This window comes from Hylobates moloch, unplaced genomic scaffold (genome assembly GCF_009828535.3).
Source record: "Hylobates moloch isolate HMO894 unplaced genomic scaffold, HMol_V3 SCAFFOLD_22, whole genome shotgun sequence".
Lineage (NCBI taxonomy): Eukaryota > Metazoa > Chordata > Mammalia > Primates > Hylobatidae > Hylobates > Hylobates moloch.
Window position 1 is genome coordinate 46,976,505 of NW_026652297.1, and position 16,630 is coordinate 46,993,134.

A 16,630-nucleotide genomic window follows, 5' to 3' on the forward strand; every position below is an offset into this window, starting at 1 on the left:
ACATTACCCCTACTTACTGATCACAAATTAGTTAATTAAGGTACACCCAGAGACTAGCCTCTGGAAGACTGTTCAATATTTTCTAGAAACTAGGTGGGGGCGGGCACGGTGGTTCATGCCTGTAATCCCAGTACTTTGGGAGGCTGGGGCAGGTGGATCGCCTGAGGTCAGCAGTTGGAGACCAGCCTGGCCAACATGGTGAAACCCCGTCTCTACCAAAAATACAAAAATTAGTTGAGGGTGTTGGCATATGCCTGTAATCCCAGCTACTTAGGAGGCTGAGGTGGGAAAATTGCTTGAACCCGGGAGGCGGAGGTTGCTGTGAGCCAAGATCACACAAGTGTACTCTAGTCTGGGTGACAGAGTGAGACTCCATCTCAAAAAAATAAACTAGGGACCTTCATAAATTTAGTTTTTTGTTGGGCCCATATTTGATAGTGTCAGTCCATTCTTGCATTGCTCTAAAAGAATACTGGAGACTGGGTAGTTTATGAAGGAAAAAGGTTTAACTGGCTCATGGTTCTGCAGACTGTATAGGAAGCATGGCACCGGCATCTGCTAAGCTTCTTGGGAGGCCTCAGGAAGGTTTTACTCATGGTGGGAGATGAAGTGGGAGCAGGCATTTCATATGGCGAAAGCAGGAGCGAGAGAGAGAGAGGAGGTGCCACACTTTCAAACAACCAGATCTTGTGTCAACTAACATAACTCACTCATCACCAGGGGGATGGTGCTGAGCCATTCATGAGGAATCTGCCCCCAAGGTCCAGTTACCTCCCACCAGGCCCCACCTCCAATACTGGAGGTCACATTTCAGCCATGAGATACGGAGGGGATAAACGTCCAAACCATATCATTGAATCTTGTAATATATACTTATAACCTGAACAGAAAAACAGGTGTATGATTTATCTCTTAAATCTGTAGCACTTGCTTGAAATCCACTAGAAAGAGCTCCCCTAAGCACAACCACTTCTACACACAAAATACAGCCCTTTTAAACTTCAAACAAACAAAAATTTCACTTTTTTACCTGAGTTTTCCTCTGGGCTTTTAAGTGCAAGTAGTCAAAATGTGTAAGTAAAAACACTCCTTGAAAGCCCTGCCTTTCAAATATTAAAATTATGTAAATATAAAATATACAAAGTTATCAAATGGTAAGTAAAGCTACTGAAAACGTGAAAATGCTTTATAACTTGCAAAGGACTATACAAACATATCTTTTGAAACTTCTTTATTAACCAAATTATTTTGTAGCGAAATGTCATTTCCCTTCTAAGAAATGAATGGAAATAAACAATAGAGTTATTAAGGAAAAATATAGTATTTGCTGTGATAATTTTCCCTGGTAAGATGTAAGAATTAATTTACTTTTAACTTCAGATGCTATCATTTTTTACCCCCTAGGATACTGTCAGGCAGCAGCCCTTCACCAGAAATTGTTTAAAGATTTATTTGGAGAGAGAGATGTGGCTCGGTTATAGTATATGTATTTCAAAACATCACACAGTACACTTTAAATAGATACAATTTTAATTCTTTTTTGTTGTTTTGAGACAGAGTCTCGTACTGTCACCCGGGCTGGAGTGCAATGGCGTGATCTTGGCTCATTGCAACCTCCGCCTCCCAGGTTCAAGCAATTCTCCTGCCTCTGCCTCCCGAGTAGCTGGGATTACAGGCATCTGCCACCATGCCCAGCTAATTTTTTGTATTTTTTAGTAGAGACAGGGTTTTACTATGTTGGCCAGTCTGGTCTCAAACTCTTGACCTCGTGATCCACCTGCCTCAGCCTCCCAAAGTGCTGGGATTACAGGCGTGAGCCACCGCGCCTGGCTTCAGTTCTTAAAGATTTGAATTAATTGAGTCCCTAGATTAGAAATAATTTTTTTTGTTACAGAGTCCCATCAGTTTTCTGGAAAAACGGACAAAAGGCTAAAGCTAGTTTCATTCATAGCAAGGTCGCCATCTCTTAGTTCGCTAGTTTCAGGCTATTTCACTTGCTACAAGATTTGATTTTAAGAGAGATCTGTATGGAAGCATTTTAAAGTTAATGTCCAAGATTGAGCTCAAATGCAATGTGGATTCTTCTTTATTTTGAAATATTTATAGCTTTTCTATTTTTTGGCATACTCTTAACCGAGCATGCTGCTGATTGCTGGTCAGTTGGCTTCGACACAGTAGTCCAGGGCCACAGTCGCAACGCTGGAAGATTTCTGGAGCTTGAGCAGTGTCTTTATGCCCTCTCCTGGAGCAGACCTGTCCCTCCAAAAGGACTGGCTTACAAATTTTCGTCCAAAAATGACGAGCACAGCAAAGTCCAGGGCCACAGTCAAAAGTTCTCAGACAACTTTCTCCCTCTTGTCCTGTAACAAGGTTAAATGTGCACTTTAGTGATAAATAAGGAAAGTGGCCTGCTGGGGGTTTGCTACTGGGATAAGGGAATGGGACCTATGACTGACAGCCACAAAGTAAAAATAGACGCAGCACCCGGGTCTCACAGAGCTAGCTAGGTCTTAGGCTAAAAGCCATAATGCCATGGCGACTCCACCCCTACCCATCGGAATTGATTGATTGTTGTTACTGGCTGCAGACTACCTTAGGCTACTCTCTACGTGACCCCCACAGCTTCTTATAGAAAGAGATAACAAACGGCCCATGCTTTCTAAGTGTTTCTGGGATGGAGAAGAATAAAGTCAGTCTCACCCTATCCTTAAGAGGCTGGGAGGAGAAAATGCATTTCTGAAATAAAATATGCTCCGAATGCTGTTCTTACCCTTTCTGCCTTGTGATTTCTTAATACTTGGCTTCCTCTTGGGTTGGTTTTCCTGGACTGGGTGCCCAGTTGTTCCTTCTGCACGTGTGCCATCTTGCTCATCAAGCTGCCTTTCTAATATTGGGGTTGCATCTTCCATCGTATTACAAACATCTGAGGGACAACCAGGTGTAACTAGAATTATTAACTTCAAGGGGGAGAACCACAGACACACTAATTATCCTACTGTTGCATAGTTTGGCAGCACCTCTGCCTTCAGTTTATATATAACTTTCTAGATTTCTGGAACATGCGCTAAATACTTACATGCTCGCATATGGCAGAGAAAGTAGCTAAGTGGAAATTGGATTCCATTAAAGGTAGTTAATAGTATCCAAGTGGAAATGGAATTATTTGAATGATTCCAACTTGAGTCTTTCCTTTAAAATCCATTATCTCCAAGTCATTGGCAAGAGCTGTTGCCAGGAAATAAATTATTTTGTTTCATTAAGAAAAAGGCAGGCCAGGCCTGGTGGCTTACGCTTGTAATCCCAGCACTTTGGGAGGCCGAGGCTGGTGGATCACCTGAGGTCAGGATTTCAAGACCAGCCTGACCAACATGGTGAAACCCTGTCTCTACTAAAAATACAAAAATTAGCCGGGCGTGGTGGTGCATGCCTGTAGTCCCAGTTACTCCAGAGGCTGAGGCAGGAGAACCGCCTGAACCCGGAAGGCTGAGGCTGCAGTGAGCTGTGGACAACAAGGGCGAAACTCCATCTCAGAAAAAAAAAAAGGAAAAGAAAAGGCAGCTGCATACATTTACTTCAAGCATGAATCTAGGAAGCACCATTAGAGAGTGCCTACCCTGGAATATTCTAGTCTATGGGGCTTAGACACTACCTTCGGTTTAAAAACCACTGTTGGCATTATGTCGCTCACCGTTCACACAGAGTGTCCCAGGGCAGCACATGGCATCTCGCTGGCACCTCCTCCGCAACCCACGACACGTAGCACAGAACGGCTTCTCATCGTGGGGCTGGAGGCAGAACTTTCTGGTATTGCAGTCCATGTCAGACAGGCACTGTGAGCCCTGTGGAGGGAATCTGTTATCACAAGGCTAGGAAACCCAACACGATGGACGATGACTTATTGAAGGCAGGAGGCAGAGGGAGCCAAAAGACAGTGGCGCTGTGACAAATCCTGGGTGCATCTTATTTTCCAGTGGAAATGGTTTTCTCCCACAAAGGGGAGCTCAGGTCACCCGGGGAGAGACCTAGGCACTGTAAAGGCTATTTGAGTTTGAAAAATTGACTTAACTCAGAATTTAGTTTTCCTGTGCTCTTTGTGAAAATGGGAAAAAATGTTTTCCTATGTGTGTCTTAACAGGTGAGTAGGAGATTTTCAATATATCAACTCTAGAAGCTGGCTGCAGTTTAATTAAATATACTATTGATGTTTGTGGCATTCCTATTTGATTTTTTACTCTAGTGAATCACATTTAGCTTAGAGACCCTTCCCTAAATGAACTGTCCTTTGATTTTCAATGGTGCCTCATTGACATAGAGAAAGAGATACCGAAGATCAATTGTTCTCATAGACAGCTGATGCTTTTACATAGACATGTAACATAGGTATAGTATATATATATAATAATATATGATATATAATAACATATACACATATATAAAGCGATTCCTAAAACAACTCTCTCTGTGAAGTTAGACGGTGACAAGGCAATGCATCATGGCCCTCTGTTTAAATTCTCATTCCCATGTTTGCTGGCTGTGTGAGCTTGGGTAAGCTCTTCGACATCTCTGAGTTTTATTTCCTCATCTGGAATTAGGGGATGTTTCACCTATCTCAAATTGTGAGGAAGAGTACATGAGGTATTACATGTAAAAGAGCTGGCACATAGTAGAGCTTCCAAAGTGTTCGTTTATTCCCTGATTTATAGACAAACGTATGGCCAAATGATGTGAAAAGCCACTGTGTTTATTTCATACATTTCATACGTTTCAGCTAAGGTCACCAATCCTACCAGGATGCCCTCCCAAATCCGAAACCAATTCAATTTACCTGCTAGGTAAGACATTTCACACATGAATCAGAATGACTTACTAAAGCCTAAACAGAACACCCCAGCTCTCAGCAGTCCCGTACCTCGCCCCCCGCCGAGCAGCCTTACCTTCCAGGCCCCATGCAGGTCGGCAGAGCTCCTGATGTTGTTGAAGTCCAGGACCAGAGCTCCCAGGGGAGAGCAGAGCCAGCTCAGCCCCAGTAGGATGGCCGCCACCATCCTTCAATCCCCGGGCTCCTGGAGGGTCCCAGCACTGTGCGTCACCGAAGCGAGGCTGCTCTCCACCCAGAGCAGAGCTTCCACTAAGCTGGCAGCTCAGCACGTCGTCTGTCACTGCTTTTTCTGAAAGGGAAGCAAACCTTTGAGTAAGGTGCGTGAAATTGGCTGAGCAAAGTCTGACCAGCAGGTTCCTCCTGAAACTATTTATAACCAGATGTACCTCCTCCCCGCTCTGTTCCTTTCTCCTGCCCCACACAGGCTTCAACAAATCCCTTCAAATCTGTTTGATCAATAGTTCAAAACAAGGACTCAATAGAAGGAGAGAAGAGGCAGGGCCACGCGGCTTCTCCTCCAGGGGTTGAATCCCTCTTAATTATTGCATATCAAAGTTAGTTCAAAGGGCCACAGCAGAGCAGGATGTCTGTATCAAAGGCAAACTCTGATAATCACCTGCATTTCCTACCTTCAGTAATCCTTTGGGGGTAGGGAGGGAGTCTGTCCTAAGATCTGTTTTCACAGCTAATGGTGCTCAAAGAAAGGATGAATCATACTGGCCAATATGCTATAGAGGGTGCCAAAAACTAATGAGGTACAAAATACACTGAGAAGCTGTAAACTGGGCTTCAGATAGTGAGGACAGATAGAAAAAAGAGAAAACGCCCCCTGATTAGTTCTGGCATCCAGATGTCAAAATCCTAACCGCTTAAAAGTTGTGAACGTAACAGCACCTGTTCTGACTAAATGCCATTTGGGAAATTACTTTCCTTTAAATGAAAATTGAACTGTTTGAAGTTAGAGTTATTAGGAAAATAATGTAATTTATGAAAATCTCATTTTTCAATGGTGGGAACAATGATAGAAAGCCCATTTTACACAATTCAGTACGAAGCTTTGGGTCCATTTTATCAGCAACATATTTAATTTGTGTTGCGTTATGTAAAACTCACTTAAGCAGAAGAAGGATCCAAGTCTCTGGCTGATTTCAGATGAAATTTCATGTATTTCCAATTTTCCTAATATGAATTTTTTAAAACTTCTGCTTCATCCCTTTCCTGTCTGATTTTTTTCCATTTGGACTATTAGGTAATTTAGACATGTGCTTATCACTGTCTTAAATACTTTAAGGGTAGAACAATCTAGATCTGGGTCAAAAAATCATTTTTTCTCTTCATTGTTTCATTGCTCTTAGCATAGAGTCATCTGAAAATGCATTTTTTTCTATGCCATAAATGATAATCTTATTATTTACTACATTTTCCTGCAGAACAACCTAACATCAATTCATTGACATGAATCTCGGCATTCTGTGCGTGGGAACATTCTCAATTTTGAGTAATGCAGTGCCATTCCGAAGGTGATGCAGGTGATTCGAGCCTTCCCACTACCTGGCTCTTGTCCTTCGGTTGGTGTTGCTTGTCTACTTCTCGTATGGAAGTTACTTATTTTAATCCCTTAAACTGACAACATCAAACACCCTTTGATAGCATGATAACCCTGGTGACTAGGGGTGTTACAGAATTTATTTTGAAGTTGGACAATTATGACCAAGGATAAAGGAGAGAGCCCCAGGGTTCTGTCTCTGCTGGGTTTCTCTGCTTCCTGCTGCCTCACTGTAAGGGAATTTCAGGTTACCAAAGGCCCCCGGCAATATACACAGGCGAAAGAACTGACGGGAACTCCTGTAACATGGCACAAACAGCCACTGAGCACTTAGAGCACTTAGCATGGAGCAGAGCCTCGGATTACATGTTAGGAATAAAATTTGAAACTCCAATGGCCAGGCACAGTGGCTCACACCTATAATCCCAGCACTTTGGGAGGCCAAGGTGGGAAGATCTCCTGAGCTCAGGAGTTCAAGACCAGCCTGGGCAACGTATTGAGATCCCGTCTCCACAAAAAAAATTAAAAAAAAAAAAAAAAGTAGGCCAGGTGCGGTGGCTGACACCTGTAATCCCACCACTTTGGGAGGCTGAGGTGGGTGGATCACCTGAGGTCAGAAGTTCGAGAGCAGCCTGGCCAATATGGTGAAACCCTGTCTCTACTAAAAATATAAAAACTAGCCAGGCATGGTGGTGGGCACCTGTAATCCCAGCTACTTGGGAGGCTGAGGCAGGAGAATTGATTGAACCTAGGAGACGGAAGTTGCAGTGAGCCAACATGGTGCCACCGCACTCCAGCCTCAGCAATAGAGTGAGACTCCATCTCAAAAAAAAAAAAAAAAAAATTAGCCAGTCATAGTGGTGTTCACCTGTAGTTTCAGCAACTCAGGAAGCTGAGGTGGGAGAATCATTTAAGCCCAGGAGATTGAGGCTATATATATATATATATAGAGAGAGAGAGAGAGAAAGATCCAGACAGAAAACTTGTATGTATGGATGACAGAGCCTGGATGACACAGAGAGAGAGAGATCCAGGTAGAGACATGTACATATGGATGATTTCAATATATTATGACAAGCACTAAAATAAAGGTATAAATGTAAGGATGGAGGACTTATAAAGATATAAATACAGAGGAAGGCATGATTTAGACTTTCTAGAGAAATAAAGCAATGTGTTTACAGATGAGGTAATATTTGAGCTGAATTTTGTGGGTTGCATAGGAGCTTCCTAGGTTGGGAAGTCAGAGGTGTCCTCACCTGGGCTCAGAGGGTGAGGTGTGTGCAAGGGGGAGGAGGTGCACTCAGGTGCTAGTGAGAGATTGTGTGGCTGCGGCAGATGATGGAAGGATGAGATGAAGCAAGATGCAGACCCTGATATGCCGTGCTAAGAAAATCAGATTCTATTCTCTGCACAATGTAAAGTCATTGGAGATATATCAGACTGAGAATGGCATGGTCCGCTGGGTGCAGTGGCTCATGCTTGTACCCAGCACTTCATGAGGAGGATAAGGCAAGAGGACCACTTGCGGCCAGGGAGCAGCCTGAACAACATAGCAAGACCCTGTCTCCACAAAAAATAAAAAACCTGGGCATGCCAGCATGTGCCTGTAGTCTCTGTTACTTGGGAGGCTGAGGTGGGAGGATCACTTGAAGCCAGGAGTTCAAGAGCAGCCTGGGCAACATAACAAGAACCCATCTCTACGAAAAATACAAAAATTACCCTGGTGTGGTGGCACGTGTCTGCAGTCCTAGCTATTCAGGAGGCTGAGGTAAGAGGATTGCTTGAGCCTAGGAGGTCAAGGCTGCATGATCCTATCACTGCACTCAAGCCTGGGTGACAGAGTGAGACCCTGTCTTCCCACCAACAAGAAGGAAGGAAGGGAAAGAGAGAGAGAGAGAGAGACAGACAGACAGAAAGAAAGGAGAGAGAGAGAGAAAGAAAGAAAGAAGAAAGAAAGAAAGAAAGAAAGAAAAAGAAAGAAAGAAGAAAGAAAGAAAGAAAGAGACAAAGGAAGGAAGTTAGGAAGGAAAAAAGAAAGAAGACAGAAAAGAAAGAAGGTAAAGAAAGGAGAGAGAGGAAGGAAGGAAGGAAGGGAGTGAAGGAGAGAGGGAGGGAGGGAGAGAGAGAGAAGAAAGAAAAGAGAAAGAAAGAAAATAAAAGAAAAAAGAAAAGGAAGGAAGGGTGAAAGGAAGGAAGAAAAAAATGAAAGGAAGAAAAATGAAAGGAAAGAAGGAGAGTGAAGGGAAGGAGAAAGAAAAAGAGAAAGAGGAAAGAAAGTGAGAGAAAGGAAGGAAGGAAGAAAGAAAGAAAAAGAAAAAAGAAAAGAAAAGAAAGGAAGGAAGGGAGGGAGGAAGGGAGGAAAAAAGGAAGGAGAAAGAGAGAGAGAGAACGTGAGAGAAAGAAAGGAAGAAAGAAAAAGGAAAGAAATAAAAGAAAAAGAAAGGGAAGAAAGGGAGGAAGGGAGGAAAAAATAAATGAAAAAAGGAAGGAAGGAGAGAGAAAGGAAAGAGAAAGAAAGAGAAAGAGAAAGTGAGAAAGAAAGGAAGAAAGAAAAAGAAGGAAAGAAAGAAAGAACAAACAAACGAAAGAAAGAGGAAGAAAGAAAGAAAAAGACACTGGTGTGATCTAATTTGCTTTCAGGGCACAATGCTGGTGGCAGTGTGGTGCTTAGGTTGCACTGGGAGAGAGGGGAGGCTGGGGGCCACTTAGGACTCAGTTGTCATTGCCCCGATGACAATAAGACATCCAATTTGAGGCAGTGACACAGTGACAATGGGAACCAAGCAAAGGATGGGAGTCTGAAGTTCGAGCTGTATCACTGGATGTGGGAGTGGGGAGGGAGGGGAGGGAGGAGCTGGGATGATCCTGCCTTCTCTGATTTGGTGCACTGGTTGGGTAGACGTGGGCCTAGAGACAGAGAATTCAGGATGAAAATCAGGTTGGGGGAGCAGGATAAGAGGGTGCCTTGAGAAAAGCTGTCCGCACAATCAACTTTTTGCAGGATATCTACTGTGGAGACATAAGAGTAGCCACTGTGTCTTCCATGAACCAGGCTCTCCGTTTTGCCTCTGAGAGACAGAGAGGAGTCGGTGCAGGCACCAGATGCCAGAGGATCACCAACAGGGGGTGAACAACACCGAAAAGCGACCTTGTGTCTGTCCATCTCTGTCTCTGTCTCAGCACTGAGAGAATGTGGGCTTTGGGGCTGGGCCTGACTCTATCACCAGCTGGGCCTCCCCTCCCCTGTCTGCCCTGATCTGTGCATACGCCAGCCCGTCACAGCGCTTCTAAAACCCCACTGCAATCGCCTACTTCTTTGTCTCTACAACTAGACCATGAGCTCAAGCCAGGCGCAGTGGCTCACGCCTGTAATCCGAGCACTTTGGGAGGCCGAGGATGGTGGATCACTTGAGGTCAGGAGTTCAAGATCAACCTGGCCAACATGGTGAAACTCCATCTCTACTAAAATACAAAAATTAGCTGGGCATGATGGCACACACCTGTAATCCCAGTTACTCAGGAGGCTGAGGCAGGAGAGTTGCTTGAACCCAGGAGGCAGAGGTTGCAGTGAGCCAAGGCTACACTACTGCACTCCAGCCTGGGCGACAGAGCAAGACTCCATCTAGAAAACAAAAACACAACAAAAAAAAACCTCTAAACAAATGCCTCTCATCCATTTTCCAGGCCAGAACTTTCCATCTTCCATAGACTTTAGTGCCTAGCATCTCCCATGGCCCTACCTTGGCAGGCTGTCAATGGATATGTGTTCGATACAACTCATCAAAGAAAAACCTCCCTTAATCTGAGGCCTCATTTTGCAATAAGACTAGGGTTATGGTCTCTAAAAAGCCAGAGCAATTTTGGAGGAAAGTAGGTATGTGAAGTAGTTTCGGGAAAATGACTTTCGATATATTTTCAGATTTCCCAAGGCTGCTTGCCTGCTACTAATCAGCAGTGTCCCTCAGCGAGAATGCCAACAACTGAAATGAGATGCCCCCCTGTGGCAGCATCTACTGCCAGGAGCCCGCATCTCCATGATTTGGGGAGTAGAGATGATGGGGCAGTGGGGAGAGGATGCACGGAGAAGTAAGTGGGAGAGGAAAACTTAAAAAATGTTTCTGCTTAAAGGGCATCCTCTCTGCTCTTAGGTCAGGCCACAAGCTTCACGGCACAGGCCACAGCAGCAATGACCCCGCAGAATTCATTCCACAAGCCCTCCTGAGCGGCACCGGGGGCCCTGGCTGTCTTTTGAAAAGTGGCACCACAAGACACTCCTTTAGCCACAGAACAAAGGAAGCCATCGTGCGAAGTTCTGGCCAAGGCGCTGCCATACTGATGCCCCCTGGCAAGGATTATGGGTTAACTAAGAAATCTCAGGCTGATGCTTCAAGTTTGGCAGTGAGCACCTAGCCCACAGGAACGCTAAAATCGAGTAATACTGACTAAGCTTAGAGGAAATGAAATTTCTCAAAAAGAAATTTCCACAGGTCCCAGTTTCTGCACTGATTCCACTCTTTGGGTAAAAATTGCAGACTCGTGTTTGAGACCTGCCACCTGTGTCCTCCCGCGTGACAGCTGCTGTGGTTCACGTCAAAGGCTGGGTGTCAGAACCGATTATTTATACTCACTTGGGAATGGAAATTTTTATTTGTTATGCCTCCTGTGTCAAAACCAGTTTGATTTCCATAAATTTTGCGTTCCTTAAAACAAAATCAAAGTAACGGAAGCAAGCAGGTCTTTGGCAGAATCTCACAGGAAATGTTCCATCAAATAAAAGATGAGAAGGGGCATGTTGATGGGGCAGGCAGACAGACCGCAGGATGTGATCACAAAGATGACAGAAACGTTGCCATTTGGTTCCCTGAGGTCATAAGGTAAGGCCAGCTCTCCACAAGGCTGGGGAGTGAAGGGCAGCACCCAGGGACAGCACAGGGTGGACGCCAGGGTGGCTGGTGCCAGCCACTTTTGCAGACGGTATAGCCTGTGGCAGGTCACGTCATGCTCAACCTCAGTTCCTTCTGGTCTTGAGGGCCTTTTACACACCAGTGTTCTGGGAGATTGGGCTGGCACCTGCCATGGCCCCCAAGTTGCTCAGCTCCAGGAGGTACCTTTGGGCCGTGTTCCATGCACGTGGCCCACGCCTTTGGAACTGTGCAATGTGCTGGTGCAGGGAACCTCCCTTTCCAGCAGCAACAGCCTTGGAGTTGTCCTGACTCCACATCAGGCATCTGGCTGGGAATAGCACCAGGGTCCCTGGACCCACCTTCCTCAAAGATAGGCTCTGCCATTGTTTTGTTTTAAAATAAAATCAGGTTGACCGGGAACGGTGGCTCACACCTGTAATCCCAGCACTTCGCGAGACCGAGGCGGGCAGGTCACTTGAAGTCAGGAGTTCGAGACCAGACTGGCCAACATGGCGAAACCCCGTCTCTACTAAAAATACAAAAATTAGCCAGGCATGGTGGTGCGCGCCTGTAATCCCCGCTACTCAGGAGGCTGAGGCAGAAGAATCTCTTGAATCTGGGAGGCAGAGGTTGCAGTGAGCCAAGATCACGCCTCTGCACTCCAGCCTGGGGAACAGAGCAAGACTCTGTCTCAAAAAAGAAAAAAAAAATCAAGTTGTGTCCATTAGTGCCTTCCTAGGTCCTAAGTGCCTCACGCCCCGTACCTCCCCCAACCCTGTTCCTGGGCACTATCCCGCTTTCCTTCCTCTGTGCCATGCTGCGGCTGACATGTTCATGGGACACAAAACATGGTGGCGGAGGTCTGCCATCTTTGGATCTGGGCCCTAAGATGCAGACCAAACTGGGTCTCATTCTTCAATTCTTTATTTTTAGGGACAGGGTCTCATTTTGTCACCCGGGCTGGAGTGCAGTGGTGCAAGCACAGCTCACTGTAGCCTCAAACTCCTGGGCTCAGCTCCCCGAGTAGCTGGGACTATAGGTGCATGCCACCACAACAGCTAATTTTTGTATTTTTTGTAGAGATGGGATCTTGCTATGTTGCCCAGGCTGGTCTTGAACTCTTGGGCTCAAGTGATCCTCCCACCTTGGCCTCCCAAAGTGCTAGGATTACAGTCATGAGCCACAGTGCCCAGCTACATCTGATTCTTTTCCTTAGATTTAAGTGGTGAATCCTGTTGCATTAGGAAACCCAGTCTTTCTAGGTGTTGAGGTCTATCTGGCTCAGCGGGTGTGATCTTGGCCCCTCTGTCCCTGGCTCCTACCTTGAGTGTCGTCCAGGCCTTCCCAGGACTTTGGCCAAAGAAAGCTGCCTGCAGCTGAAGCCTCTCTCTTGGGCGGCCTTGCCCAGCCAGGAGTTTCCCTCTGGGCTTCTCCATGTTAAAAATGAAGACACCGAGACTTGGAGGGACCACTAATCCGCCACAGGTCCACAACGAGGGGGCTGCAGACCTGGGATCTGAACATAAGAATTCTGGTTTCAAAGTTCATTCTTTCCTCTATGCCTGCTACACAGCACACTAACTGACGTCTACTTCCCAAACACCAAGTTGATGGAAACAACATAAAATCACAAGAAATACTGCCTGGGCTGTTCTCCAATTACGACTCTGGGTGTATGTCACCTCCTTCTTTCCCAAACTGTCTCTGATTAAATGGAAGCTAGAGCTTCACTAGGAAGTGACTGAGACTAAATGACTTGTAGGTGGTGTCATCAGGGCTGTAACGTAGCTGTGTGTGGTATGGTGACAACATTGGTTTCTCCATAAAACAACTTAGCAATTACTTGCTGCCCTTCTGACATTCAAATTAGACTTATGGCCAGGCACTCTAATTCCAGCACTTTGGGAGGACAAGGCAGGAGGATTGCTTGAGCCCAGTAGTTTAAGACCAGTCTGGGCAACATAGTGAAACCCCATTTCTACAAAAAATAGAAAAATTAGCCTGGTGTGGTGGTTCACACCTGTAGTCCCAGCTACTCGGGAGGCTGAGGCGGGAGGATAGCTTGAGCCTAGGAGGTTGAGGCTGCAGTGAGCTGAGATGGCGCTGCTGCACTCCAGCCTGGGCAACAGAGTGACACCCCGTCTCAAAAAAAGAGAGAAAAAAACCCTAAAAACAATACACAAATTAGATTCTGACTTTGGTAGAAAGTCCTCAGACACAGCTCTGATCCTAATTCATAGCTGTGTTCATAACCTCATGAAGATCTTGGGTGAGGCTCTGGGGACACAGCGGGAGTGGGAGGGGAGGTTGTCACCTTAGCCCCTCCATACCTCCCCCGCCCCCACAGGGCTGGCTTCTCTTTTACCTTGTCTCCTTGCTCCCCCTTGTGGCAAAGAGTGAGGTGCACATTCAGAAGGCCCAGCACAAAGTCCAGGCTCGTTGATTCCAGGAGCATTTCCCAATTTCTGGTGGAAATTTCCCATGGAATAGCACTGTCCTTCTCATACATCCAGGTTCTTCCCATCTTATGCAAGTGAGCCTCACTTTTTCAATTATAAAAGAAATACATTCCCAAATCTTAGAAATGTTGGAAAATACAGAAAAGTATGAAGAAGAAAACTAAAATCAGATATCTAGAAATTTTGGTAAAATTTTCCCAATTTTTTTCTATGCAGTCATGTATACACATGTACATGCAGTGTTTATTTATTTAATATGCAATATAATTAATCTACCATCAGCTCCAAAACTAGCCATTACTAATGCCTACATCTGCTCATGTGTGCCTCTTCTTCCCAATCCCTCTGTCTGCCTCCCCAGATTGGAGGTATACACTGAGGTTGTTGTTTTCAGAGACGAGGTCTCACTATGTTGCCCAGGCTGGAGTGCAGTGCCCATTCACAGGCAGGATCAGAGTGCACTACAGCCTGGAACTTCTGGGCTCAAGTGATCCTCCCGCCTCAGCCTCCCAAGTAGCTGGGAATATAGGTGTGCACCACTGCACCCAACTTGATGTTTATGTTTATTGCTCCCTTGCTTCTTAAAATTACAATACACACACACACATACAATTGGGATTACACTGTACATACACTTTTGTTCTCTCCTTTTTCTTTTTTCATTGAGCCTTTCTTCAAGATCATCAAATATTATCAGAACCCATGGCTATACCACAACCCAGAATATGGATGTATTATAGTTTATTTAATGTCCTCTAGATGTTGGCCATTTGGGTTGTCTTTTGGCTTTGCTTTGTTTTTGTTTTGAGATGGTGTCTCACTGTATCACCCAGGCTGGAGTGCAGTGGTGCCATCTCGGCTCACTATAGCCTCAACCTCCTGGCCTCAAGCGATCCTCCCAGCCCCTCCTGAGTAGCTGGGAACACAGGCGTGCGCCACCATGCTCAGCTAATTTTTTATTTTTTATAGAGATAGGGGTCTCGCTATGTTTTTCAGGCTGATCTTGAACTCCTGGCCTCAAGCGATCTTCTTGCTTCAACTTCCTAAGGTGCTGGGATTACTGGCGTGAGCCACCATGCCAGGCCAGCCCTTTTTCTTTAAAGAAACGGAATTGAATTACACAGCTGGCTTCAGAATCTTATATCCTACACTCAGGGTAATTGAGCTATGAAATCGTTACAGAATAGCTTCTGTTCTCAGCTGTTTTTTCAATCTTTGAGAGTAAAACTATACTAACCTTCCAAGATTTTTCTCTGAACAAGGCCACAGGGGGAGACCAGCAGGTTACCTTGGCTCAGCGGGTGACCTGTGCTGGGAGCCTGCTCCCTTGGGGACAGCATCTCCCTGGGCCTCTGCACTCAGATGTTCTGGGTATTTCCCTGCATGGCAGCTCTGAGCACTGTCATTGTGCCCTGGACACGAAAGGCGCTTAGCAAACATCCCTCAAAGGAAGGCATTGAGAGTCCCTTCCCAGCTCTAAAATTCTGATTCTATTGATTTGACAGGAGAATGCCATGGTATTGGTATCAGGATTCGGACTGAGAAAGCCCTTTCCACACACACTTCCCAAGAGTTTAGATCGCAGCGTGGGTGGAGAATGAGAATGTGAGAACGAGTGCATTATTTGGCCGTAGTTCTGAGGTGGTGAAGGCCAGTCTTTTTTTTTTTTTGAGATGGAGTTTCACTCTTGTTGCCCAGGCTGCAGTGCAATGGCACAATCTCTGCTCAATGCAATCACCACCTCCCGGGTTCAAGGGATTCTCCTGCCTCAGCCTCCTGAGTAGCTGGGATTACAGGTGCCCTCCACCATGCCCAGCTAATGTTTTTGTATTTTTAGTAGAGACAGGGTTTCACCATGTTGGCCAGGTTGGTCTCAAACTCCTGACCTCAGGTGATCCGCCCACCTCAGCCTCCCAAAGTGTTGGGATTACAGGTGTGAGCCACTGCGCCCGGCCAATGAAGGCCAGTCTTGATAAGGACATTAAGTGTGAATCTAGACCTAGCTAACTGGACAGGACTAGAGGGACAGGAAGCAAAGGATGGATCCTTCCTGTGGCAGCTGACTTACTCCACGGTTTTCTCATCACCTTCTTGCTTCAGGTCTTTCTGGATTACCTGGGGCGGGTGTTGTCAGGTCCTTTCAGAAGAAAGACCTTCAGATAACAGAATATTGTGAAATTTCCATTAAAAATTTTTTTTTTAACAGACAAGGATCTTGGTCTGTCACTCAGGCTGCGGTACAGTGTATGATCATAGCTCACTATAGCCTTGACCTCCCAGGCTCAAGCCATCCATCCTCCCACCTCTGCCTGCTCAGTAGTCAGGACTACAGGAGGCCACCATCACCCTCAGCTGATTAAAAATGTTTTTTTTAGAGACAGGGTCTCACTATATTGCTCAGCCTACACTTGTACTCCTGGCCTCACAGCATAGGCTGAAGTTGTGGCTCTAATATTCATATGTATATGAATAAATGTGAGTTTTGCCTGTATAGCTTTTAAACTCCTTTATTTTCTTTCTTCTTTTTGTTTTGTTTTGTTTGCGAGGGAGTTTTGCTCTGTCGCCCAGGCTAGAGTGAAGTGGGGCAATCTCAGCTCACTGCAACCTCCACCTCCCAGGTTCAAGCAATTCTCCTGCCTCAGTCTCCTGAGTAGCTGGTACTACAGGCATGTGCCACCATGCCCGGCTAATTTTTATATTTTTAGTAGAGATGGGGTTTCACCATATTGGCCAGGCTGGTCTCAAACTCCTTATCTCGGGTGATCCACCCGCCTGAGCCTCCCAAAATGCTAGGATTACAGGTGCGAGCCACCGCACCTGGTCTAAACTCCTTTCTTTT

The 16,630-nt window shown here is 45.6% G+C and overlaps 1 protein-coding gene across 1 annotated transcript; it reads right to left on the reverse strand.

Annotated features, from left to right (window-relative positions):
* Positions 1 to 1,321: 1,321 nt before the first annotated feature.
* Positions 1,322 to 12,793, reverse strand: DKK4 (dickkopf WNT signaling pathway inhibitor 4). Its single transcript, XM_032143773.2, has 5 exons — positions 12,655 to 12,793; positions 4,935 to 5,168; positions 3,689 to 3,839; positions 2,771 to 2,923; positions 1,322 to 2,360 (listed from the first exon to the last, which is right to left on the reverse strand). Exons 2-5 carry the CDS (start codon positions 5,043 to 5,045, stop codon positions 2,101 to 2,103), a joined length of 675 nt encoding a protein of 224 aa, XP_031999664.1. The 5' UTR covers positions 5,046 to 5,168; positions 12,655 to 12,793; the 3' UTR covers positions 1,322 to 2,100.
* Between the last annotated feature and the right edge of the window lie 3,837 nt (positions 12,794 to 16,630).